Raw genomic sequence first — 27,231 nt, 5'->3', positions numbered from 1 at the left:
CTTTTGATGGCGCATCTACTCAGGGGCGACAGGTTTGTAGAAATTTTGGTGGTGCCCAGAACACTCAGAAACTCCCCACACACACCTGCCTAAGGTTTGGGAGGGAGTTTGGGTCGGGGAGGGGGTCTGGGATTCAAGCGATTGGGGTGCACAAGGGGGTGGGGATGCAGGCTCTGGGCGGGAGTTTGGGTGCAGGGGATGTGAGGGGTCGGGCTCTGGGCTGGAGTTTGGCTGTAGGCTCTGGGCTGGGGCAGGGGTGCAGGCTCTGGAAGGGAATTTGAGTGCAGAAGGGGTGAGAGGTTGGACTCTGGGAGGGAGTTTGGGTGGGGGAGGGGGTCTGGAGTGCAGGCTCGGGGAACAAGTTTGGGTGCTGGGTGCAGGCTGTGGGCAGGGGGTGCAGGAGGGAATGGGTGTGTAGGCTCTGGGATGGAGTTTGGGGACAAAAGTAGGTGCAGGGGAGGGGTGGGAGTGCAAGAGGGAGTTAGGGGGTGGGGGTGTGGGCTTCAGGCTCTGGGAGGGAGTTTGGGGGCGAGAGGGGGTGCAGGAGGAAATTTGGAGGCTGAAGGGTGTGTTTGCAGAGAGGGTATGGGTGCAGGTTCTGGAAGTGGATGGTGGGGGTTCGATGCTTACCTGGGGCACGCACTCCGGCAGCGGCTCCTAGGCGAGGCAGGTTGTGGGGGGTCCTCCTCACGCTGCTGTCTCCAGGCACCGCCCCTGCAGCTTCCCATTGGCCACAGGGGCGTTTGGGGCGGGGGCAACGTGCAGCAGAACAACCCCCTCACACAGGCTGCAAGGACCTGCTGGCAGCCACATGGAACGAGCGTGCAGGAAGCCGCTCAGCCCCGCTGCGCTGCCGGGTGGTGGCAGGAGCCCCTGGGCTGTTTTAAATCACCCAGGGGCGGCAGGTGGGGCCAGGGGAAGTGGGAAACTTTGCTGGAGCCGGGCCCCTGGGACAGGAATATTCCTGGTGCCCGGGCCCCACAGGCCCATAGAACTCGCCGCCCCTACATCTACTATGTCCGGATGTCCTGCGGGAGTTCAAATGAACTGTAAAGAAAGAAACAGTGAAATACTCTATGTACACTGCTATGTGCATTGTTTGAACCTCGTCCTAGAAGCTGCATGCACTGCAAGTAAACAAAACAGAACTGTCTGAACAACACCAAAAAAAATCAGACTCTTTATGCCTTCATGGAGGGGAGTCCTGTGCGACATGCAGTAATGGAGAAGATTTCACAAGAAGTCGGATCCCAGTTGAAGACTTTGAAGTCCCTGTCAAACACAAGATGGGCATGCAGAGGAGAAGCTGTGGCTGCTGTAAAACAAAACTACTCCATCATTTTACAAGCTTTACAAGAGATTATCGAAACTCGCCTTGCTGACACTAAAATAAAAGCCAAGGGTCTTATCCATGAACTAAATTCATTCGAGTTCATCTTTGCACTTCACATGATGCACCCTATTCTCCAGATGGTGGTAAAAGTGAGTAAGGCTCTTCAAGCTCCAGATCTCAACTCACTTACTGCAATGACGGGGGTGAAAAACTTGCGTAACTCTTTGGCTGCGATGAGAAGTGGCCCAGAATATTTTCCAATCTATTTTCAATGACAGTGTGAAAATGTGTGTAGAGAATGATATATCGATTCCTCCAGTTAAGAAGAGAAAAATGTCCACTAGTATTGATGATGCATTTGAGTCCCAGCATCACTTTGATACAAAAGAGGAGCAGGAGAGAATAACTTCATTTTACCCACTCCTAGACTCAGTGATTACCGGCATTGACCAGCAATTTGAACAGGAGACTTGTAAAATTGTGACTGCAATGAGAAAACTGCAGAGCTTAGACATTGGCAGGGACAATAGGAGAATCATTGCCAACAAATTTATGCATCCGATGAAGTGAGCTGTAGCTCACGAAAGCTTATGCTCAAATAAATTGGTTAGTCTCTAAGGTGCCACTAGACTTCCTTTTCTTTTTGCGGATACAGACTAACACGGCTGCTACTCTGAAACCTGCTCCTAAAGGTAGCACTACGAACACCACCAGAGTGGCTTGATTGGCTAAAGGAATCGGATCAGTCTTCCATGTTCCAGGCCTTTTACAAATCTATTCAATGCTTTGCAGTCTTACCTGCTACAAGCTGTTCATGTGAAAGAGTCTTTTCGAAACTAGCACATGTAAAAAACAAAACTAAGAAGTACAATGTCCCAACAGCGCCTCGACTCACTCATGATTTTGTACATTGAACAAGAGTTGGCTTCATCAGTTAATTACAATGATGTGATTGAGGAATTTAAGTCCATAACACCCTGGTGAGCGACGTCTTATTCTCTAGGACAGGAAGATGAAGAAACCTTAATCTGTTTTGGTCAATTTGGGTTCACTCATTATCTGGTTAAAGACAAAGATCATGAAAATTGACTGTATCTTTGTATACGCCTGGTTATCACTACAGCAAAAATTTGCCATTTTGTGTCTCATTTTTTAAGTTTGTATTTTTTTAAGTAAAGTTTAGTTGTTAATTTAAAAAAAATTAAGTTCAGTTCCAGTTTCTTTAGTTTGTTTGATGAATAAAACTAATGTCCTTTATGATTGAGTATTCAATGAATGTTCGCCTTTAAAAAAAATAAATAAAATTCCCTGGGTGCACACCCTCAGGAAATGCACACAAAAAGTAGTTTTTAAAATAGAAAACTGGAACTTTTCATTTCAAAAGAGGTCAAAACTAAACAGGCAGTTCCAAAATGTTTTCCAGTGGAGAAATTCATCAAAACCAGCCCGGTCTAAGAAAGTTGCGATTTCAACAAATCAGGGTCACCTGACCAAAAAAAAAAAAATTGTTGAAAAAAATCCCCTGCTAGCTGTAGTCCTTCCTTTGCAGCGTTCACATGCTATTTCTTTCCTAGACCTCTACTGCCCTCTGGTGGATGCATCCAATGAAGTGAGCTGTACCTCCCAAAAGCTTATGCTCAAATAAATTTGCTAGTCTCTAAGGTGCCACAAGTCCTCCTTTTCTTTTTGTAATTAACTTTGATACTTCCCCCTTGCTGCGTTGGTCTTGTAAGGCGAGCGAGGCTCTTTCAGAGTGGCCCCTTTACCAGTACTCTGTGTTAGGGATGGTCTCTGCTGAACTAATGCCTGGTGGATTATATACTACAGCAGAGAGAAGTACTCTGTGTTGACCAATATATCCAGGGAGATTACTAATGGACCCAGGGAGCTAAGTAGCAAATACCATCATCTCAGCTGCCCTGGAAGCTGCACGGCAGGGCACATGAAAAGCTTCTTCTGACGAGAGTGAGAGGCAACCACATGTGAGGAGGGACAGGGCTTTTCCCAGGGCTGTTGCTGCAGCCAAAGGCTTTAGGAAGAAGAGAGCAAGGGGTGTCCTTGCCTGGTGGAGGCCATGGTGCGGTGTAAGCTGGCTGTAACTGCTCTGTAAGAGATCTGTGCAGCACAAAACCCCACTCTATCCCTTGCTAGTATAGTGGTGAGTATCCCTGCCTACCATGCAAGAGACACGGGTTCAATTCCCAACAGGGAGGATGTCACCTTTTGAATGGTTTCAGAGTGGTAGCCACGTTAGTCTGTAACAGCAAAAACAATGAGGAGTCCTTGCGGCACCTTTGAGGCTAAAAAATTTATTTGGGCATAAGCTTTTGTGGGCTAAAACCCACTTCATCAGATGCATGGAGTGGAAAATACAGTAGGAAGAGATAGCAGTATATGAAAAGATAGGAGTTGCCTTACCCAGTGTAGGGGTCGAGACAAATCAATTAAAGGCTACCTGCACATCTACCAATGTGATATATGCCATCATGTGCCAGCAATGCTCCTCTGCCATGTACATTGGCCAAACCGGACAGCCTCTATGCAAAAGAATAAATGGACACAAATCAGACGTCAAGAATTGTAACATTCAAAAGTGTTCAGAGAACACTTCAACCTCCCTGGACACTCACTAACAGATTTTAAAATGGCAATTCCTCAACAAAAAAACTTCAAAAACAGACTTCAATGAGAAACTGAAGAACTGGAATTAATTTGCAAACCGGACACTGTCAAATTAGGCCTGAATAAAGACTGCAAGTGGATGAGCCACTACAAGAACTAAAAACCTAATTTCCCCATGCTAATTTGCCCCTACTGTTACTCACACCTTCTTAACTGTTTGAAATGAGCCACCCTGATTACAACTACAAAAGTGATATTTCATCCTGTTGATTATAGCCCACTTTAACTGATTTGTCTCCCCCCCACTGGGTAAGGCAACTCCCATCTTTTCATATATCACCCTACTATATTTTCCACTCCATACATCTGATGAAATGGGTTTTAGCCCATGAAAGCTTATGCCCAAATAAATTTTAGTCTATAAGGTGCCACAAGTACGCCTTGTTTTTACCTTTTGAATGGGGAGAATGAAATACCTGGCCAGGCCAACACATTCCTCACCACCTAGTTCTATGGCAACTTCTGTTCACACCTTCCAGTGTTGATTGTCACCTTGGGAGAGACAATTAGCCCACAAGGCCACCGCTGCCTCCTTGCCCTAGCAAAGGCCTCTATAGCGAAAGCCTCTACATTGCCTTCTGCCACTAGGCCCAGCTTCAAGACCTGCACATTGGGGCACGCTTCAGAGTTGCAAAGGGAAGTACTCTGGCCAAGGGCATGAGGACAATCGCCCAGCCTAAGGTGGTGGCAGCTGGTCAAGGGGCGAGGAAGAGAGTAAAGCGGACAGGCAGCAGGCTGGCCTCCTGTCTTTTTTCCTTTTGTTACAATTTTAACTGTGACAGTAATGGGGAGACTTGAGAAATAGCTGTGGTCATAGGTGAGGTCGGCAGCCACCCTGAGAGCAGAGAAAGGAGCAGTTCCCCATCAGCTGCTGTGTCACCTGGCGGCTGCCCAAGATCGTGTAGCGGTCAGTAGTCTGCATTGTGGCCACAGCAACCTGCCTTTGAATGCAAGTTGCAACTTTGCTTTTTCGTGGGGGATCTCCTGACGCACTCCCAGTGGCTCAGCCTGATTGCGTCCATTTGCAAAGAGAGCCAGCAGCTGGTGCCTAGTTTCCGCTTGGTAGAGGAACGTCACTGAAGTAAGTCCATCAGAAAAAGAGTAACGGGGATGAGTAACAGGAAGTTTCGCTGGGTGCCAACATCCGGAAGCAGCGTATTCCATCCTGGAAAGGGCTGAGTTTGGAAAGTCCAGCAACTGTATGTTGAAGGGAAGATTGTTTGGGCCTGAGAAGCTGCGGCCCTCAAGAGGGGCTTCTAAAGCCAAAGGGGACTTGGGTAAGTTTGTGAGAGTGTGAGTATGAGGAGCATCTGAAGTGTGGAACAGGGAGGGTAGAAAGAAAGGGTTGTCAGAGGAGAAGGTGCTGAGCAGCCTGTGGGTGAGAGAGAGGTCCCAGGCAGGTGTGGTGAGAGGAGCTGCCTAGCCCCCACTGGCAGCCTACTGAGAGGCTTTTCCCTGCAGTGGCTTGGGGTCTGGGGAGGGGAGGCACAGCAAGGCCGCTGCTGGCCCAGGACTCCTCTGGCCCTCGGGGGGGCGGAGGGGGGGGAACACGACTCAGGCCTCCGGCCAGCGCTGACCTCCTCTGACCGAGGAGGGAAGTTGCTCGCGACTCGTGGCCCCAGCTGCAGGAGAGGGGCAGGGGTCTTGGGGCTGCAGCTGCAAGGGTGGGCAGAAGCGGAAGAGCCAGCTGCTAGCCTCCCCTAAGGGAAGTGCCACTTGCTCCCACATGGCCTTCCTTCCTGTAGCATACCATTATTTACTTTTAGCAAGAAACCTGACTTAGATTGATTATTTGGTCTCTTGAATATATTTCATAGCAAACCAAAGCGAAGTCCGGCAACTAACTATACAATTTATCAGCATCTGTGTAGGTGAGGGAAGGCTTTGCCTGGGGCTTAAGTTACTAGCAAACGCTTTTGGGATGATTACTCAGAGCTAAGTGTAAGTAGCAAAATATTTGTCAAAGCAATCCAGATTACTGGTGTTAGGAAAGAGATGAGCAGCCCTGGTCCTGCCTTGCAGCTGTGAGATTTCAGAGAGGAAGTCCTGAGTTACAAAGCAAGGCCTAGGCTGGAGATCATGTCACCAGAGAAGAGCCTGTGGAGAGCAAACGCTAATTGTTTCTGGGCCTGGCTGCAATTCAGAAACACACCTTTAGTGTGGAGCCTGTCCCACCACCCACACACCACCAGGGCAACTGACGTCAGGCCCAACTCAGGTAAACTCCTGACTGAGCAAGAGCTGGTTTCTGAAGGACAGAGGCACATGGACAGGCTGCACCTGAGGTATGTACACATCGAATCAGTCACCAGCTGCTGTAAAGCTGCAGAGCTAGCAAAGGACTCTAAAGATCCAACCCAAGCTTTCATCCAAAACCGAGACGAGCGCCTTCTTTGATGTTTGAACAACAAAGTGTGAGCTACTGTCCTAACGGCCCTCCCTCACTGACCCCCCACCGCCTCATTTCCATTTGCACAGATCCTGAGAGGCCCCACCGCTTGGTGAAATAAGGTTCACGAGGGAGAGGAAACACTGTAGTATCTGCATGTACCAGGGTACAACTATACTATGAGGGTTATGCCACTACCTACTCAGGGAAAGGGCAGCAGGTGCACCATGTTAAGATTGATTGACAAGGGAACTCAGTCAAACATCACATAATGGGCAACTCCAGTCAGCTGCTCATAACTGGTCGAATCTCCCAGCCAGACAAGGGTTAGAGAAGCAATTTCCCAGCAGGTTCTGGAACAGCTAGTTCTAAAGCTGTTCTAAAGCAGAGGTTACTCTTGAGTGAATTGGTTTACACACAATAGCAGACCCACGGAGGAATAGTCACCACAAAGGCCCACACCCTCAAAAACATTCAGGCTCCTAGCTTTCATTGATTTCACTGGAAGTTAGGAAACTAAATTCCTTTGTGAATCTGGGCCTATTTAATTAAGTGCAACACTCTTAGGGAAGGAATTAGACAAACCATAGCACAGATACAGCTTTAGAAGTTTTTGGTTTTTTTTAAATGTGGAAGCTAGTCAAAAACAAAAAAAGGAAATTAAGACGCCTAGGGTCTGAATAGAGGCTAGGTCAGCAACTCTAACCAAGTCACAGAAGTTAGGCATACCCCTAAACAAACAAGGAAGTAGGAAGGCAAGGAGAATAAAACCAGTATGGCTAAATGGCAAGCTTCAAGAGGTTATTTGAGTCAAACAAGCATCTTTCAGAAAATGGAAATCCATCCCAAGTGAAGCCAATAACGAAACAATGGCAGGTAAAATGGGAATCAGGTGGGTTACAAGAGAATTTTGAAGAATAACCAAGGACATTAAAATGAGAAAAAAGTGTGTGACACATGTGTGTCTGAAGCAGGAAGCCTGGGGATCAATCTGCTTGACTCCCAAAACAAAGGGAGAAATGGAGAGTAAAGCATTCCGTTGCATCAGTCCTCATCACTTACAGGAGATGGGGGAGATGTCTATCCAAAACTGCTCTTCACGTGGTTAAGATGAAGCACTGTCAGAACAAGATATCCAAGGAGAAGCTGGAACAATGGCTAGATTCAAGACCACCAATTCATAAGCTCCAGAGGATACACACTGTATTTAAAGGTTTTTAAGACTGAAGTAGCTGAGTGCAAACAAAAATATCCACTTGTTAAGATCAGCTACTATAGCAAATGCTGTGCCTATCTTAAGCACTGAGCTGATCCTAGGAGTTTCAGACCACCAAGACAACTGGTTGAAAGCTATAATTACAAGTAAAATGAAGACAGATTTACGTGATGGGACAAGCCAGTAGGGCTTTCGAAAATGAAAGTCCAGCCCTCATCAACTAGGATTCTTTGAGCATGTGGACAAAATAGTGGATAAAGGAGAAGGCATTGTTCTAATTTGGATTTTTAAAAGCTTTTAGTCAGAAGCCCTTCACAAGGGTTATAAAAGAAACTAAGAGATCAAATAAAGAGCAGAAATAACAGGGGCTAAGCAAAAGTTTCCCCTATGAGCATGTTAATTCATAATTGTCCATTACAGGGTTTTACACCTATCCCTGAAGCATTTGATGATGACCACTGGCAGAGACAGGATCCTGGACTAGACAGACCACTAGTGCAATCTGGTGCACTGTACTGGCAGGTTCCACAAGAAACAGGAACCCTATCAAACTATCAAGAAATGCTGCTCTTGCTTTCATTCCTGGTGTGGTGAGCAGTAGGAAGTCCTTCCTGGCAAGACTACCAGCCTAGTTTAGCAGACAAGATGTCTAGAGAAGTACTGGGGCTTGTAGATACTTCTATGAAGTGACTCCCCTTTAAGAACTTTGGTGGTTTGGCCATTTCTAGTCCAGCCCCTTTCACTGCTGAGTTTAAAAGCTATTCAGTCTTACCACTGCCCAAAGGCAGTATGGATTGTGGCAGAGGCTATTAATAAATACACCATACACAGGGGCCAGGTGGTACCACCGGTCTTTATTAGGCAACAGTCGCTCTCTAGCACTGGGACAGGGTACATAACTGGGCACCTCTCAAAGAGAGCAGAAATGGTTCCCTAGAGCCATCACCAGCCATATCTTTTACAGCGAAGTGTCCCACTCCTAATATCAGTTGGATAAATAGACAGTTTTTCACATCATCCATAAACTCCCCCCCCCCCAATAAAAAATATTACAGTATACACGGAAAAAGATGAGGGGATACAGACAGCCAGTCCATAAATAACAGCACACAAACAGGCACAGAGAGGAACCTGACACCCGAAGAAGTGCCACAGGTGTAAAGAATGAACATCATACACGGACCATTTGCACAAGGGCGGCCTGCACTGAGCCTTAAGCTATCAGTACTGCCCTCAACATCTTCTCCGGGTCCATCCCAACTACCCTAGCTAATGCTCCAGCACTGTGTTCTGTTCACCTTCAGATGAAGTGACCAGGGGAGGAGGAGGTTCATCACTTCCCATGAGTGCTCAGTCTCTCTGACTGACTCTACTGGACAAACAGGGATGGGTGTGGAACTCCTCCCCTCCCTAGTACACTACTGTTGCCATTGCAGACCGGTCAGTGGAGGTTTGAATGACATGGAGGATGCCATGGGCAGATACATTCCGAAAAGATTAAAAAGCTTGGGGCTTTAGATCAGGAAGCCTTTATGGGAGTTGTTTGTTTGGAAACCAGAGTCTTAGTTTCATCCTGCCTTGGAGGGGTGGGTGGGCATTAGCCTCTCCACAAACAAGCAGTATCTCTGTCCCATCTGACAAGCCAAGAAGCTGTGGTGCTGAGCCATAAAAAACAGCATCTGTTCTTGGGCCAAACTACCAGGGTACGTGTATCACCACGTGATTGTACTCATGTGGGTTTAACGCAGAAGCAGCCAACACAATCTGCATTAGGACATCTCTCGTACACAGAGATATCAGGAGCCAGAAACCAGAGGTAAGAAAACCACTCCTGAGTGTCCCACTTAGCATGGGCTGCTGACGCCAATGTGAAGCAGGAGTTCTAAGTGAAGCCTTTGAATGCATCCACCCACACGCCGGGAAGAAACAAAGGACATTTTCATTTGAGAAAATTATGACTCTTCCATTAAATGCCCCCCAAAAGGGGTGAGAGAGATGCGGAGGCAGGGGGGAGGCATTTCACTGCAGCCTCCAGAATGCCCTGCAGTTCAATAATGGTGAGTATGGAACCACTGTGAACATGTGGTTTGATGGCAGGCAGAATTACGTCAGTAAGATTTACATCTTAGCAAAGCTGTGGTGGACAATATTCCCACGGGTGTTTACTTCTGTGGCATTTGAAAAACCTTCGCCAGGAACATGCTGCAAAACAGAGGCAGAAGGTCCCACGTGTATTGTAAAAGCCTTTTCTTTGCAGTAACTGAAGCTCCAACAGCAGTTGCTGCAGAAAACCGAATAAATCTAGACAAAAATCTAACAAAAATGTGAGTTCTGCTTCTACAGTGAGACACCATTCTGGGTAACAAAGAGCAACAGGCACCTGCTCGGGATAGGATTGTACCCAGTACCAGTGTCGTTCTAGCTATCCACATACACACAGCACACGCCATGGAGAGAAGCAGCAATGCGTTCCTGCCGAGCGCTAGCTTCCATATCGCAGGTGTGAACAGGAATGATTTCACACAGTCTTTGGATAGAGGTAATGTGAGCAGCGGAGCAAAAGGGAAAACTGGGTCACTCCCCAACCCTACCCCACCCTCTCTCAAAGTCACAGGACTGGGCATTAGTACACCGAGGATCCAGCCAGCTCCAGGATCCTCCAAACCATGGCAGACACCAGGTTTATGTAAGCTCCCTCCCCGGGGGCACATCCTGCCATTCAGACTCAGACTGAGGGGTGTGCAGGTGAAGACACACAAAGGGGCCTGGAGCGGGGGGGAACCACCGGATCTAGGATTTTGAGTAATGAAGTATCAAACCTTCTCTTTTTTAAAACCCATTTTAATCTGTGCCAACAAAGAGGGCCCAGCAGGGACCGTTCTCTCCCTTCGCCTCAGCCCAGGTCTCTGCACATCCTAGGTCACTCACCACATGAGCAGCCCAGAAAAAGGCACCCTTGTGCCCTCAATATGGATGCTGCTGATTTACACTAGAACTTCGCCACCAACAGAAGCAGCTCTGTGACCAGAGAGGGGAGAGGCACACGGGGCGGGGAGTGTGGAGAAGAGAAATCTACTGAAACCGTTCCCTACATTTTGTAAAGACACAGACAGCGCTATAAAAAACTGTATAAAAACCACAGGGAGATTCCTGGGTGGGGTGGGCTGGCCCCAAGCACCACCCCTCCTGAAGAGCTCCCCACAAACACCGAGTCTATAGAAAAAGGCTCCCATAAAAACAGCTTAGTGAGTCCCGCCTTGAAGAGAGTGCTAGTACTCTCCCCTCCCCATTTCCAGCCAGCCTGGAGCAGCCAGCCTGCAGGTAGAGAGTTGCCGGAGATGCTGGTTTTGCCTTGTGTGGGGCGGGGAGGAGGGGTGGCTCCCCTACCCACCCCCGGGGGGTCTGGCAGAGGAGGGAGGGGAGAGCAGCCCCCCGAACACAGGCCCACCCAGCACCAGGAAATGGCACTTTTCTGTCCTCAGGGCTTGCTGACCCCTCCTCCTGAACCGGCATTGCCTCTCTTACCCCAGTGAGGGGCAAGGGAGTGGGGAAGCTGCTAGCAGCCGCTGGCCTGGTTACACAGACTAGAACAGCACCAGCCAGATTCCAGTCCTGCCAGCAGGCCTAAACACAGCCAATGGCTAGGAAAGCTAACCCTGGGCTAGTCCAGAGCCCTCTCTGGCCCAAGTGATTCCACTTGCATGGCCCTAATCTAGAACGGTCTGCTCTAAAGAGGGAGGATAATGGGGGGAGAGTCCAGTCTGACGGCTCACAAGGCTAGCTTTGGCCACACGTCCCCTGGGCTAGGAGGCAGCGATAGCGGTGCCCCCACTCAGTTTGACAATCATTTGCTGGCAGTCGTTGCAGGAGCGCTTGTCCCCCACTTTCTCCAAAGTGCGGGCTGCTTCTGCCAGCAGGACCGCTCGCTGGCCCGGGGACGAGAGGAAGGAGAGGGGAAGGTGGCGGCAGGCCAGGAGAATCGCCGTGGCTCGCTCTCTCTGTCCTGGCAGAAAGTCCAGCTCACCTGTGCAGGAGAAGAAAAACCACTGCAACCAAGCCTTGCATAGCTCTAGCCCACCATAAAACACAGCCTTCTCCGGGCTGGCTGAACAGCCGTGGAGGTCAATACACCACGCCCGAGTATGACAGGATGAAACCTTCGGGGAGTTATTTTAAGGCAGCAAGGTGAGGTGGCCCAAGCTGCAGTTTGGCCAGGATTGCAGCGGTAACACCCTAATCCCAGGGAAAACACTGACTGGATCTATAACCAGGGGCCAGGCCCTCTGTTCCAAATTTAACTTGTGCCAGTATTAGTGACCTCGGCTGTTCACTGTAACCTGAGCAGACATTTGCTTATTAAAAGGATTTTTTTTTAAGCGGATGGCTTTTCTTTAGGAGATCAGCACTTTAAACTTTACCCTGATCTGTGAATTCTCTGCTTCCTAAGGGCAGCTCATTAGGGTAGTTCACTCCCCTTAAATTCAGCTTAATGATGGTTTTTAAAAAACGTTTTAAGGTTTACCCTGTAACCCGAAGTCCCCAGGACTGGTTTCTGTTGCTAGAATATAGGAGTCTCCAGTGAGATGCCATCTTCTGCTGCAGGTCTGTGTAGGGATCCCAGGCTCTGCTGGGATCTATTTTCCTGAACCAGAGCGCCAAAGCCCCACAAAACCCCAGCAGCTCAGCTATGGACTTCAGGAAGATCTAACATATCCTGCACCCTGCCTCCAACTCCTGCATCGTTCAGCAAGGTCACTGCCAACACACACCATGCTGGGCAGCTCAGTTCCAGACACTAAGCCTTGCCAAATAACCCCCTGCTTGCCGAAGAGCCCACAGCACAAACGAATGCTACAGATCCCCCTCCCAACAGGGAGCCTGTGCCCACGCTGACCTTGTTTGCCGCTCTGGGCGGTGCATCGCCTCAAGCTGTGCTCCAGCAGCTGGTGGGTGCGGGTGGGGCTGGCGCCTGCCATCAAACGCACAGTAGCCTCATGCAGGAACACCTGGGGGGAATAGAGCAGAAGGCAACGACGGGCAGCCTCACGCTGGGACGATCCTACATCCATACTGCCACAACATGGGAGACCGCTCCCAGCTCACAAGCAGGGATACTGTTTCCCCTCCCGCCTCGCCTCTGGAGCTCCCTACTGAGTGGTCCCAAAACGGGGGCAAGAACGGAGTGAGAAGCAAAGCTGTTACATTGCCAGGGTACAGGAGGACAAGGAAGCGGCTGGGTGGAAGAGGGTGGCAGGAGCACATCAGCAACACAGGAACCAGGGCAGAAAATGGAAGAGGTGTGGCCCCAGCCCTAGATTTCCTTATCCCAGAAAATAGGTCTGATGCCCCAGGAACAGAGTTGGCCATGAGAACCAGGATAGTGGGGTTAGCTGTTTAACACACGCTGTTTACACACATTTAGAACTTGAGTGGGTAAAGCTCTGCAGGTTAGACCATAAGGAGTAACCCTGCACAGACAGGGACATGGAGTGGAAAGAGAGGGAGGACCCTGGATGAGACACGAGGGTTTGCCCCATACTTCTCAGCCACTGTTTAGGGCACGGTGAACGGAGTCCCACACTGCACAGAGACTTTTCCCCCACCTGACTCCCCAGTGCCCCAGCCTAAGCAGGAAGATCACAGGGATTAGGTATGAAAGAAACCCCAGGCCTTCACCTCCATCCCTTCCACAAGGCACACGCATCTCCTCAGGACATTACAGGACTGTGTTCACAGGATGCTCCCTGGTGCTTTGGCCAATCAGTGAAAAGCATCCAAATGACGGAACCCAAGTCCTCCATTTATCCACAGAGCAGGTGCAGCATGGACAGACAGGGCAAGGTTCCCTGCCCTACCCCCGGCCAACGGGCCTCAATCCTAACCTGCAGTCACCTCTAGGGATAGGAGGGGCAGTCTTTCATTGGCAATCGCAGCAGTCTATATCACAAAGGAGGCCAATTAACTAATACAGACACCCGCCCATTGGGAACAGGACTGATACTGCCAGCTCCCCACCCAGATGTCGGAGGGAGTGGCTCTCACTCACTAAGTGCCTGGGGAGAGACTGAATGCTGTTGGAGATTGTAAGAACTCCATGCACCGTCTCCAGCCCCTGGGCCATTCTGTCCTATTCTGCACTTCAGATTTACAAACTCAAGTGACGAAGCTTCTTTGGGGCGACTATTTGAAAGTGTACTGCTGTGCAGAGCAGGCTGAAAATGAACAGTGCTTGCTCTATGGGACTGAGGGGAAGGCAAATGGGAATCAGAAAAGAGGCAGGACTTTACCTTGCGATAAGCGGGCCTGAAGCCATGGGCCAGTTTGCGCAAGCTGCTGAGGTCTCGCTGGAAACCCGTCAGCTCAGAGGCCGAGGCATGGTAGGTCTCACCCAGGGCCTGGCTGGAGTTCGCCTGCTTCTGCCACAGCATGGTGCGGAGCGAGAGCAGTAAGTCACAAGTCAGCAGCTGGATCATCTGCAAGGAGCCCCCCAAGAGAGGACAGAGAAGGTAAGAAACCCAACAGCAGCCCACTGCAGAGTGGCCAGCATTATCCATAGCTGGGAGCAGCAGTGCCCTCTAGCTGCAGGCAGGCAGAGTGACCAGCCCACCTGAGCAGAACCACTTTGCTGTGCCTAGAGTTATTTTGAAGGGGAATTTAGTGCTGCAGGTGCGCCCAATCAATGGCTCTGGGGACCAAAGTCTGCTCCCTTCATCTCAGAACAGGGACGGTGGGGCAGGCCCTGCCAAGAAGGGACCATTTCTAAAGGGTGAGTGCTGCTGACGTGGGGTTATGGCTCTGAGATGTGGTGCCGGCTCAGCAGGAAGTGGCCGGAGAGCTCCAAACACACTGGAGACCAGCCACCAAAAATCCAAAACAACCTTCAGTCAATACCAAGCTGAGCTGGATTCAAACCACCAGCCTCAAGGCAAAAGGCTGCACATTTGACCAGTCACCTGGAGCCATCCTGCCCCAGAGAGCTAGTGACCCCCAAGGCAGGCTTGGGTAACCAGAGACCCTTAAAGCTAAAGGCTGCAGGACAGTATGCCTAAAGCAAGCAAACACTTGGTGCACCCTCCTTCAGCACACCACAGCCTGCTCCGTATTGTTACATTAAACCACAGAAAGGAAAAGTTGATGAGCACATTTGGCTTGAGCCATTAACCAAATGAAAACGAAGTGCCTTCCACAGCCGCACAGTGACAGGCAGACCCACCTGGAGATGGCTATGGCAGAGCCACCAACCCCACCTCAGAGCTCCATGGTGTCACCCAGGGCGACCCCACCCTTAAACACACACTCTAGGTACACACCAAGAGGGAGTTCCAAATGGAATCAGCAGCACCACAGTCTTCCTTGGCGGTCTTCCCATCCAAGTACTGACCAGGCCCCAGCTTACTGAGATCTACCAAGATCCTCACCGGAGGTACAAAGCTACAGGCCACAGAGAGCTGTACCACATGCAGAAAAGGGAGGCCTTGTCCCCACTCAAGCTCCCCGAATCCCACCCGTTGCTGCTCCCAGGCAGGGGGGATGGGGTGTTAGCCTAGCCATCCTTCGGAGAGCCTACCTGGGCTGCAGAAATGGAGAGTGCCTCTGTACTGCACTGCAGAAACATTGCACAAGTACTGCCCGAACATGCAATGCAACTACAATGCACTACAGCTGCCCCCCAGGAAAACAGAGCGGGCCAGAGCTCAGCATCCCACATGTCCTGCAGGGAAGCTCGAGCTTTGTGGTGCTCTGAAAAGTAAAGATACGAGAGATGCACCGATGCAGAGAAATGGCTTAGTACAGTCTTACTCCTGTTGAGGAGAGGAGCTGACAGTTCAAATGATGTCAAGTGCCCCAAGCCAGACCAGAGTGGATGTAAGCAGTCCCTACTTTACACAGTTATCAGTGACCTCCCCCACAGCAGACCAGAGATGGGGGCTGCTATGGGAACAACTTAATACGGAGAAGTGACTAAGGGAACAAGGAAGGGGTGGCAACAGGCAAGATGACACAGCCAAGCACCAAGCTGTGACCACATGCCCCCAGTACAACAGAGAGCCACCTCCACACCAAGCAGGAGGGGAGGGAAGCTGGATGAGGAGTCCATCTCTCCCCTCTTCTTCAGCCATAAGCATGGGGTACTGGGTGGAGGGAAATCTGCCCCCTTCTGCTCTGCTCCAGGCGGGAGAGGAAGTGTGACGCACCTTGAACTCCTCCACAAGGGGAGACCAGAGCAACGTTCCAGCCTTAGTGAACACTACAGGAATCAGAAAGGAAACACAAGCTAGCAGAGGGCACCCTCCCTGGACCCTTACATTGTTGAGGCCAGTGTTAGACACACCACTGCTCATGTTAAGGCTGTTCCACAGGTGGCTGCTGGCCCTCTCGCAGTGACCAAAGGAGCTCTGCTGCCCATCTGCCTTCCCCGACAGAGAGGCCTGCATGGCTTTGCATACATGGAAGATCGCTTTCACCAGGGCGTTCCTGAAAGACAGAGACAGGGCAACACTTTCAAACAGTGCTGTGTCCAGGCCTTTCCAGCAGCTGTTCTAAAGCACCTTCCAGTTCTAATCAAACAAGACTTTGGCCTCCAGGGACCTTTACTGAACTGACCTTAAGTCCTAAGGGAAAGGAGTTCAGTGGTCTCAGTCTTCTCCCCACCCCAATGGGTTCAGATCACAAAAGACACCACATAGTCCGACATCAGAGGGCTGCCAACCCGGAGAAGCGGCAGGCTGGTATAGAAACACATGCAGCACTGGCATGGGGGGCAGCCCTCACAAAGCCTGTGTCTGTACATGTGACAGTAGCTCTAGGACCACTAAGGGCTTGTCTACACTTACAGCAGAGCAGCTGGGCTGCTGTAGCCTTAGCGAAGACACTATTGACACTGACAGGACAGCTTCTCCCATCGGCGTAGGTGATCCACCTCCCTGCGATGCGGTACCTATCTCGACGGGAGAAGCTCTCCATAGCACTGTCTACACCTGAGCAACGTAGTTATACCAACATACATTTGTAGTGTAGACCAAGCCTGAGTTTCCATATATAGGAGCCTACATGCAGCTGGACGAAGGAGCTTTCATCAGTGATGGGCACTGCTGCTGCTTTCAGTGTTATTAGGAAAGGTTTACATGCTTTCCCCTCACACAGGGCATCAGCCTAGGGAACTCCGAGAGAAAGGCCCCAGATGAGGATAACATTCACCCACAATTTTGTTTAGATAGCAAGTACAGGGGCGTTACATTGCCACGGGACTTTCCCCAACCCACTGCCCGGAGATCTGTAACACAGGCGCTGATCAACATGACAACGCACACTCCTACATGCTGGATGTTTCCACATCATGCCATTACATCAGCAGGTACTGAAGCAATCTCACAGCATGACACTGCAACCACCTTTGGTTGCAAGCACTAATAGGGTTAGCCCACAGGACAAGCGTCAACATGTGCCTGCCCCACAGAACATCTGCTTTCAATCGGGCCATTGATATATTCATTTCTGGAAAGATTTGGTGGTTTGAAGAAGGTAAAAGGCCCACGCACTCTGACATCTCCAGAGATTTGGGCATGCGCTCCACTTCTGTGAAACGTGACCTCACGCCTGCATCGTCCCCTCTGAGCCAACTGATTGCCATGCCGATTGCCGCTGACCACCATCTGCACACCAAATCAGGGCCTGTGGAAACAGTAAGACAACACTGCAGGCAGGGAAAGCACAAAAAGCGATGCCAAGATCAGACAAGCAAAAGGATAATGCTTAATATTTCCAGTGCCTTCCACCTTGATGAATCCAGAAGAGCTTTAGGAAATGCATGGACAGAAATTCTTTCACCCAGCACTGAAATGCAGCTGTCTCTAGAACGAAATACTGCAACTTCGACGGCACACAGCAATGCTACACATCAGGCTAGGACAAGAAGTGAAGAACACTGTACTCACTCAAAACTGCAAGGGGAATTTTAGGCCTTCAGAACATAGTCAGCCTAGCCAGACTCTCTCCCTTACTCGAATGAAGGGGGCCATGGGCTCTTCAGATGATAAGCTGTCAAGATCTCGGTTTTCCTCTCTCATCCAAAGAGCAGCTTCTCCAGCAGCACATAGAATGCTCATGCACTGGTTCCCGCTGACTGAGAGGAGTTTATTGAGTCACCTAACCTTGCCTTGAAGGTCTCCCATCCAAGTACAGACCAGACCCAACTTTGTTAGGGTAAGGGTGTTTGCTTCCACTAGCCTGACCTATTTCCAGCTTCAGTAACTATCGTTAGCCAATCCTATTCCTGGGGGGCAAGAGGCCTTCCCCTTGTGAGATCAGAGAGTCCTGCCCACTGCACTTCTGTCTGTGTGTTGCACCCCCTTGCCCAGTGTCCGCCTGCTCTTTGACAGCTGGAAGCTCTCTAGGGCAGGAGTGCTCCAACCGGTGTTTGGAAAGTGCCTAACACATTTTGGGCATTGCTGCAACATAAACAGCCACCACAATCCACTCCGTCCACCTGAAGTTACCAGTGGTGTTTCTATTCCATGGAGCTTTCTTCACGTCCTGTCCTGAACTGCCGTACGTGGTATGCTGCTGAATAGCTCTGTCCCACCTCAGAAGGGGCTGCACATCAGCAGAGGCTGATTCCCCTGTAGTTAGTAAACCCCCAAGATGAAGCGTGCTTCAGAAACTGGGCTATCATTCAGAGTCCCAGAGATGGAGAGGCTTTGAACCACAACACTCACCCAGGGCCAACTTCAGGACCGAACTGCTATTGAAAGGTGGAGTCCCGCTTCCCATGGAGTCCACAAAGGAGTTGACTAATTTCAGGTACTCCAAAGCACTAGAGAATTCGCTGGAAGCAGAGGCAAGACAAAGACATTCACTAGGCAGCAAGGCATGAGATGCCACATTTACAGCGTGTCACAATATAATCTGTATGAGTCGCATTTATAAGCGCCACCGACCCACTAGGTTAGTGAGTTAGGGGACAGGTACAAGAGTTCAAGCTCTGAGTAGCGCTGCTTTACTACAAGCAACCTTCCCAGGCCTGGAAGAATATGACTGGGTCAAGAGGAAGCCCTGCTGGGTATGTCTACACTGCAACTGGGCGAGTGCCTCCCCACACGGGTAAACAGACTCATGCTACCTCGAGCAGTGTGGACATCGCAGCTCCAGGGGAGATTGAGGCTAGCCACCCGAGCTCAGACCCAAGGGTTGCACGGGCTTGGATTCAGGTGGCTAACCTGAGTGTTCACCGGCTCTGCATCCGCCACACTTCTCTTTAGTGCACTAGCTCAAGTGAAGCTACCTTGTGTCTGTCTACCCATGCTGAGATGCACCCTCCCAGCCGCAGCGTAGATGGATCCTCAGTCCCCAGGGGGCAGCGTTAGCTAGTGCTTCACTGTCAGCATAATCAGGGCTAGGAGTACACTCCGTACCAGCCCCAAGGTCACAACACACATGTGCTACTTGCTCTTTTAGTCCGTTGATAGGTGGGAAAACACAAACTGTAAAACAGGCTATTTATTATGGGAAGGACTAGTTGGAACGAACAGAGGAGAATTAGTGTGTGTAACAAGTGACGTTTATGGGAAAGCGAACATTCGCTCTAACATTTTAATTAGCACTTTAAATTTTACAGATGCTGTCTGGAAGCTGCCACCCTTCTCTCCAGTATCTGACACCTGCTGACATTAGGTGTGACAGTATCACGAGTCCTTTATAGGCTCCTTTCCATGCGTAGCTTCCAAGGCAATCTGAACTACATTTCAGCAAGTCACAAAAGCTATCAAATGTTCTCGACCTTGGCCAAAGACAACAGCACATGTTGTACTTATCCAGTTCCTTTGGGTCTGTCAGAGGATTTTGGGATGCTGTCCATGGAAAATTTATTAGTGTTAAAGATATCCCTGCCAATTAGAGACCTAGGGCTACCTTCTCACAGCAGGCCACGCACAGTGTAGAACACCTTGCAACCTTTCCACCACATTAACAATAGCAGTGGCTTGTCATACATCGATTTCAATGAGCTGGATCAAGTTGTTTGTCACCCACTGGGACTATACCAGTACTTAGATGTACAAACAAAAATGTAACTAAACCTGCACTATAATAAAAACTATACTTTTTCCTAACTGATCGGGGGGTGGGGAGGGGAGAAGTGCAGTGTCCTCTTGGCTCTCACTCCTCTTTTGTGGGGGGCAGATCACTACACAACTTCAGAGATTTATGAGAGACAATTAGGACTGGTCTAGGACAAGGCATGACCATAGTTCAGTCCCAAACTAGACATGGCTTGGAGTATAAAAAGCAGTTCTTTCCTTTCCCTCCATTTCACTCAGATATGGAGACAGAGACCAACAACAAAGACCGCAGCCGAAGCCTGCTCTGCCCCTCACACATCTATATATCTTGGTTTGGTTTACACTGCTGGTAAATGCAAGCTAACATTTTGTATTTAGCTATCAAGATACTGACAAGCAAATGTTAGGCATGGAGCCAGTGTATGTCACCAGGTCTCCCCCACCACCAAGTGCCTGGGCCCAAAATGGTTACACTTGAATTTGAAGGAGAAATCTTAGCTGTGGTGGGGGAAAGCTTGGCAGGTCCTGAGTTCAAACCCCGCTGATGATCACAGTGGCCCCTATCAGTTTGATTGAAAAGATGTAAGTTAGTCATTGGCCTCAGAGCTCCTAGTAAATTATGAATGCAGCCCTTGATGCCTCAGAGTATTGGGTTCCACTCATCTAGACAGTAATAATCTACGCATTGAAACTTACCAGGGCTCCGGCTCCTCCTCCTCCTGTCCCACAGCCCCTTTCCTGGCCTGAGGCTTCACAAGGGAATCCACAGCTCTCTCCAACAGATTCTCACAGAATGCCTGGTGAACCTGGGCTATGGGATCAGCTGGAAAGAAGAGAACAAGAGTCTTGCTCTTCTCTTATTCACAAACCCAAGCATCTCCAGACACAATAAGACCAGCTGGAGGAAGGAAGCAGACTCCAAGACAGAAACAGCAGGAGCCAGCAAGAGGGATGTTCTTGAGGGACTGGTGCAGGGAACTAAAAGATACCAAAAACTTTTGACATATTCAAAGTAACCCTCCATACCTCCGTTGATTTGTTCATTATTAGTGATCTAGCTCTGCACAGCCAGCCCACAGATCCCAATCAGAAATGCCACTTCACCCGTGCAAAAGAATGGGTAGGATACTGTTCTAAAGAGAAAAGACCATGGTTTTACCCCTCTTAGTCACTCAGCCCCACACCTTGAGGGAATGCTGCTCTGTTATGTGATTGGAGGATAGAGGCAGGACTATGTGTAGAAACAGCACACAACAGGAAACGAAGGGATTAAACTTTGTGTGTGTGTGTGTGGGGGGGGGTGATTTTGCAGGAATTAGAGAATCTTCTGGGATCGGGTACTGCAAGCTGTCCCAGATATTGGAGTGTAGAAAAGAATCCCTGTGCAAGAGGTTGGAAGGTCATGCATTCGAGGGTGTCAGACACAGTGGTGCTTACCTGGGTTCCTCGGGGCACAGTATAGACTCTCCTTTGTAGCAGATTTCACAGTCCAGCTCCGTTCCACAAAAAACCTCTGTCCCAGTGGGTGACACAGCCAGCGCAGGGAGTCGGGAATGGCGCTCCGCTCTGAGCTACACAGGCTCTGGGCCTTATTTAAGAAATAACCCTGGGAAGAAAGGAGAATGGTGCCAAGAAGAGGGAGACACACATGCAAACATCATGCATATGACTCAGTGACAGTAAGCAGGGGCAAGGTTCATTACAGGCCAGCTCAAAGTAATTCCAATTAAGTGGAATTGTTGGGCACCACTGTGAGAATCAAGGTCAGACATACCATGGGGAAAATAGAAGGGTCTAAACTCCAACGAACAAGCAATTGAATCAGCTGACTGTATACAGTATTACTGTACTATAAAAGCATACAGTAACATTTTATGAAAGCAGGTCACACTGGTGATTAATATCATTATGCAATGTGTATATTAACACTATGAAGAATTATGGATACTCGCTGATATTATGCTTTGAAGTCCATGACCAAACAAACAGAGAAATAGGTTAAATACCTGTCTCCAGTGTAATTTAAGTAGTGTGGAATCAAAACAATGGAAGCCCTATTGACATACAAATCAGCAGGGGGATGGGAAGTGCGCAGGAAGGAAGCACAGCAGGAAGCCTTACCGGCTTTTGATAACAGAGACCATGAACATTGGGGGGGTGGGGGGTGGGGCCGCAAAAAGGCATTTGAGTTATCCATCCCTTGGGAATCAAAGGTCTTGAAAACACAGAACATTGGATCCTTCAAGCAAAGGGGTTGAAGTCTTTGGGAATTGAGTTTAGGTGAGAAACCTGCTTAGGTAAGGATCGTAACTTGCTGCAGTTAAGTTTTAGTCTTAGAAGCGTATTTTTACTTTTGTTTGCTTGTAACCCTCTCTCTCTTTGTGCTGTATACTCGGTAACACTTAAACATGTGTCCTTTTGGTAAATAAACTTCAATTTACTTTCACTCTAACCCTTTCCAGTGCACTGACTGAAATAAGAGTGTTTGTCAAACCTCAGTTAAACTCATGAGCTGCAGTGTATTGTCTCGCTAAAGGAGCAACGAACTGAACTTCTGAGTGTGTTCAGTAAAGGGAGAGATGCCTCTGGGGAACTCAGGAGTTGGGGTTCACGGTTATCTGCAAGGCAAGGTTTGGACTGGCAGAGTCCTGAAGAGTCTGCTGGCAAGGCAGACAAGCTGGTGCATCAGGGAGCTGTCTCACAGCTTAGCTGTAGCAAAGCTCTCACTTGCTGAGGCTGAGAGGGGAACATAGTAACTCTCAGTTCTGGGAACCCTAGTAGATTGTCACAGGGAGAGGTTTTGGGGAAATTCGGGACTGGGAGAGTGTTGGGGTCACTCTGCAAAAAGTAACCGGGTGGTAGAAGACAGGGTGTGACCTGCATGCTTGTAGGCTGGCTGTTGTTTCAGGGCTGTGAGCCATGGCAGCATAGCATTGAAGGCACCCAGAGCAGCAAGGCAGGTGGTGACAACCCCTCACTGGTCTGGGTTGAACCCCAAAGCATCACAACCACCAACACCTAACTATGCCCCCTTTGGCTAAACAGCGACTGACTGGAGATACGCAGGCCTCCTCTGCTCAGAGCTCTGCTGGGAGGCCCTGTGGGGAGAACAGCGGGACTCACTCACCGCCAAGAAGCCCAGCTTGCCTCCGCAGCGGGTTTTCAGGCCGACAGCAGCAGTCAGGTGGATTTCTGCCATCATGCTGGGTGGGATCTTCTCCTCCGCACACTCAGCCAGATTCACAGCGCACAGGGCCATGTGCAAACCTGAGTAGGCCGAGCTGGATGGAAGTTTACCTGTGCCGGCAAGAGAGACGAATTCACCTCTCCTATACAGTCACCATGCAAAACCGATCCGAGTGCAACTAATACAATTACCATGCATCTCAAAGCCTGCACCGTACATGAACTGGACCATCTTAGCGGAAAAAGTCTATAGTGCCATAGGCATCATGACCCAGAGCTCTGTGTATCCTGCACACGTCATCACTGGACTAGCCAGCTTCCTTCGGGGCCCAGAACTGTACAGCTATTTGAACAGCATGATCAAGAAGGGTGGAGAATTGCTCAGGGTGGTCCAAGGTGGCCTAACTAGCATTAAGGGGATAAAATTGGCAAAGGGCAGCTTAGGCTACACATCAGGATGCGTCAGTGGTTTGTTAGACCGTGAACTATTCTACCAAACGAAGTGGTGAAAGCTCCACTCATCACATAACGATCCCCAAAAGCTCGTCAGTGCGTACATACATGTAAACAGAGCTTCAGAAGCGAATCACACCTATTGGCTGATGCAAGCCTGAGAGTGTTGGTGGTGGTCTCTGCTAATCTACTCCTCCCCCCCCCCCAATCTCTAATTTTAGGTGGTTCTTCCAGTGATTAGCCTGGTACCAGCTTCCACTTCCCCTGCTTAAACGACATGAGTGAATTTGACCCTCATGGTCCCCGCTAGCAGCAGTGAACACTGACAAGACTCAGGTCCATTCTCAATCTGCTACTGCATGGGAAAGCTCCGAGCAGCAGCAAAATGGCTCCAAGCCGTCTTTCAGCAGACGCCACGGCATCCGTCCCTGCTGTTCATGTCTGGAAGATTACCTCCACAGCCGTAAGGGCTAGAAACAATGTTTATAATTTCAATGAAAGCTTGGATTCTATAGCAGTTAATGGCAGCCACCTGGGAAAGCCTCTTGCTCCCCAGGGACAAGCTGATTTTTCAAGCCCAATGTACATGGATCACTTACCACGGAAACCTGCCAGGTGGACAACATCAGCTGTGTGACAGCATCCAGTAATGCCACCCGGCAGTTCAGTGGAGGAGAGTCAGAGAAACCCAAGGTTTTATTGAAAAAAACATTAATTTTAGGCTGGCATAACCAATCTGGAATATGCCCAGGGCACCTGCTAAGAGCTTACCCTTGCAAAATGTGCCACGGGGCATTCTGGAGCCCATCCATGGTACAATTACAACTGAGTAGGGCTATCGGGTTACTACGTGGTTAACCCCCCACCCAGTTCGACACACTTCCATTTTGTGGTGTAGACAGGCCCTTATAAGAGTGTTCCATCATGCCAACTAAAGCCCTGGAGGTGCCTTACAGATCACAGCACCCCAGAGGTGACACTATTGCCCCAGGAGAGGTGACGCTTACTGAGCTGTTCTTCTGAATGGCATTGTTCCCTTGTGACATTTCAAGTCAGTCTGTGTGTAACTTGTCCTTTGAGCTAGTAGCAGATTTGGGAAGAGCAGGACAAGGAGCCCTTCCAAGGACCCCATGAGAAGGGTAGCTACGAGCACCCTCACTCTGTCAGGGGAAGACAGTCCCACTTCAACCTCTGCCCTTACCTGTGATGTGGAGCTGATGGAGCTTGTGATATGCCAGAGCTGCATCCCGAGCACTGGTCTTGGCCTCATCCTCAAAGCCAGCAGCAGCCTCTCTTGCTCGCTGTCGCCGTGACGTCCTCTTCAGTAGCCAGCGAACCAGCCCCAGCTTCTGCAGACTGTAGCGGATCACGTTCCAGGACAAGCTGCAGGCCAAGTCCAAGCGGGACGCAGGCAGCGCTCGGCCCAGAACTGACAGGCAGATCTGCAGATTTGATGCAGCTGCTGCAAAATCCCCCTGCAAACGCAATGGTGAATGGTTAAACAGAGATCATTTAAGCTGGTGAACGGGGCTGCACTGACAGTCCTTGAGACCAGAGGGCTCTATTTGCCCCCAGAACACGTACAGTCTAAGTAGAGGCAGTGCAAGCTTCTTCCATGCACCTCCACACCCATTTTCACCCCCTTCCCCTCCCAAGCCCTGAAGCTCCACCTCTAGGAACCAGGAGAGTTAAGTCTCCATGGCCCATGTAATCTGACAACTCTCAGCTGAGTGCCAGTGAAAACTCATGGCGATCGGGGGAAGTCCCGGACAACTGGAAAAAGGCTAATGTAGTGCCCATCTTTAAAAAAGGGAAGGAGGAGGATCCTGGGAACTACAGGCCAGTCAGCCTCACCTCAGTCCCTGGAAAAATCATGGAGCAGGTCCTCAAGGAATCAATTCTGAAGCACTTAGAGGAGAGGAAAGTGATCAGGAACAGTCAGCGTGGATTCACCAAGGCCAAGTCATGCTGACTAATCTAATTGCCTTCTAAGACGAGATAACTGGCTATGGATGAGGGGAAAGCGGTGAACGTGTTGTTCCCTGACTTTACCAAAGCTTTTGACACAGTCTCCCACAGTATTCTTGCCAGCAAGTTAAAGTAGTATGGGCTGAATCTGATGATGAAATCTGATGAGGTTCAACAAGGACAAGTTCAGAGTCCTGCACTTAGGACGGAAAAATCCCATGCACCGCTACAGACTAGGGACCGAATGGCTCGGCAGCAGTTCTGCAGAAAAGGACCTAGGGGTTACAGCGGACGAGAAGCTGGATATGAGTCAACAGTGTGCCCTTGTTGCCAAGAAGGGCAGTGGTATTTTTGGCTGTATAAGTAGGGGCATTGCCAGCAGATCGAGGGACGTGAACGTTCCCCTCTATTCGACATTGGTGAGGCCACTTCTGGAGTACAGTGTCCAGTTTTGGGCCCCACACTACAAAAAGGATGTGGAAAAATTGGAAAGAGTCCAGCAGAGGACAACAAAAATGATTAGGGGACTGGAACACATGAGTTATGAGGAGAGGCTGAGGGAACTGGGATTGTTTAGTCTGCAGAAGAGAAGAATGAGGGGGGATTTGATAGCTGCTTTCAACTACCTGAAAGCGGGTTCCAAAGAGGATGGATGTAGATTGTTCTCAGTGGTAGCAGATGACAGAATAAGGAGTAATGGTCTCAAGTTGCAGTGGGGGAGGTTTAGGTTGGATATTAGGAAAACCTTTTTCACTAGGAGGGTGGTGAAGCACTGGAATGGGTTCCCTAGGGAGGTGGTGGAATCTCCTTCCTTAGAGGTTTTTAAGGTCAGGCTTGACAAAGCCCTGGCTGGGATGATTTAGTTGGGGATTGATCCTGCTTTGAGCAGGGGGTTGGACTAGATGACCATCTGAGGTCCCTTCCAACCCTGATATTCTATGATTCAGTGTAGGGACTTGTCTACACCAAATTTTGTCAGCAAAAGTTATGCCACTTTAATTAAAATTGCTGCTGCATGTCCACACTAGCTCCTTATGTCAGCAGAGTGCATCCACACTAGCAGTTCTAGCATCGAAACAGAGCAGTGCACTGTGGGTAGCTATCCCACTGTGCAACTGGCGACAGCATGCTTTGGGAAGGGTTTGCAATGCCTCATGGGGCAGGTACAGCCTCACATGATGCAGGTTTCTCAATCCCATGGTTCAGGGAGATCCTAGTAGATTGTCAGCTGCTTTTCCAGCTGAGGTATTTGTGGGGGGAGGGAGAGGAGAGTGGTGTGTCTGGGGCAGGGGAGAGAGCAGGCTGACCGACCTATCCTGAGGAAGGGGGAGGGGGACACCCTCACCCGCCGCCCCCCCCCCCCATCAGCCCCCAGCTCTACTCTACTCGGCACAGCAGTTTCTCCTGAAGCAGCCCGTTCTGCTTGCCTGCTTATGGTTCTGTGATCCCCGCAGGGAGCGGCATCCTGAGCAGCTCTGGGAGCTCTCTGTGCTGAGGAATGTCAAAGCAGCACAAGCAGGCCACTGTGTTCCTGCTGCACATCAGAAAAGCAGCATTCCACGTTAATGATTTGATCTTTGACAGCTGAGCATGACAGATACTTCCCAGAGCTTTGACAGGGGAGGGGCGCAAGCCTGCAGGGCAGCAGAGATCAAAACAGTGAGCAGCGCGGTCACGGTTGCATTGTGAGATACTGGTGGACGTCGACAAAACAAACAGCAGTGTCTACACTGATGCTTTATCACTTTAACTTTGCGGCAATAGGCTTTGTGCCTCTCGTCGAGGTGGTTTTATTTTGTCGGCAAAACAGAATAGTTTTGCTGCCAAAAGTAGCTTTGTAGTATGTACCCCTCCCGTTTTGTCGGCAAAAGGCAGCTTTTGCTGACAAAACTTTGTAGTGTAGCCAAGGCCTAGGCTTTTTGAGGACTCCTGTCCATTACGAATTGAA

The 27,231-nt window shown here is 49.7% G+C and overlaps 1 protein-coding gene across 2 annotated transcripts in view; it reads right to left on the bottom strand.

Moving 5' to 3' along the window:
* Positions 1-8,454: 8,454 nt before the first annotated feature.
* Positions 8,455-27,231, bottom strand: part of SREBF2 (sterol regulatory element binding transcription factor 2) — a 38,809-nt gene continuing 20,032 nt past the window's right edge. For both annotated transcript variants that reach the window (XM_084644984.1, XM_084644985.1), the window contains exons 10-19: positions 24,517-24,790; positions 22,804-22,973; positions 21,114-21,282; positions 20,373-20,499; positions 18,336-18,445; positions 17,160-17,292; positions 15,927-16,095; positions 13,908-14,093; positions 12,515-12,626; positions 8,455-11,644 (exon numbers count right to left, since the gene is read on the bottom strand). In XM_084644984.1, the coding sequence (XP_084501110.1) occupies positions 11,424-11,644; positions 12,515-12,626; positions 13,908-14,093; positions 15,927-16,095; positions 17,160-17,292; positions 18,336-18,445; positions 20,373-20,499; positions 21,114-21,282; positions 22,804-22,973; positions 24,517-24,790 (1,671 nt within the window). In that variant the 3' untranslated portion in view covers positions 8,455-11,423. The remainder of the gene's footprint in view (positions 11,645-12,514; positions 12,627-13,907; positions 14,094-15,926; positions 16,096-17,159; positions 17,293-18,335; positions 18,446-20,372; positions 20,500-21,113; positions 21,283-22,803; positions 22,974-24,516; positions 24,791-27,231) is intronic.

Source organism: Lepidochelys olivacea (genome assembly GCF_965140295.1).
Source record: "Lepidochelys olivacea isolate rLepOli2 genome assembly, chromosome: 1".
NCBI classification, from domain to species: Eukaryota; Metazoa; Chordata; order Testudines; family Cheloniidae; genus Lepidochelys; species Lepidochelys olivacea.
The sequence above is the reverse complement of the archived record's forward strand: the minus strand, read 5'-3'. Positions and strand labels throughout refer to the sequence as shown.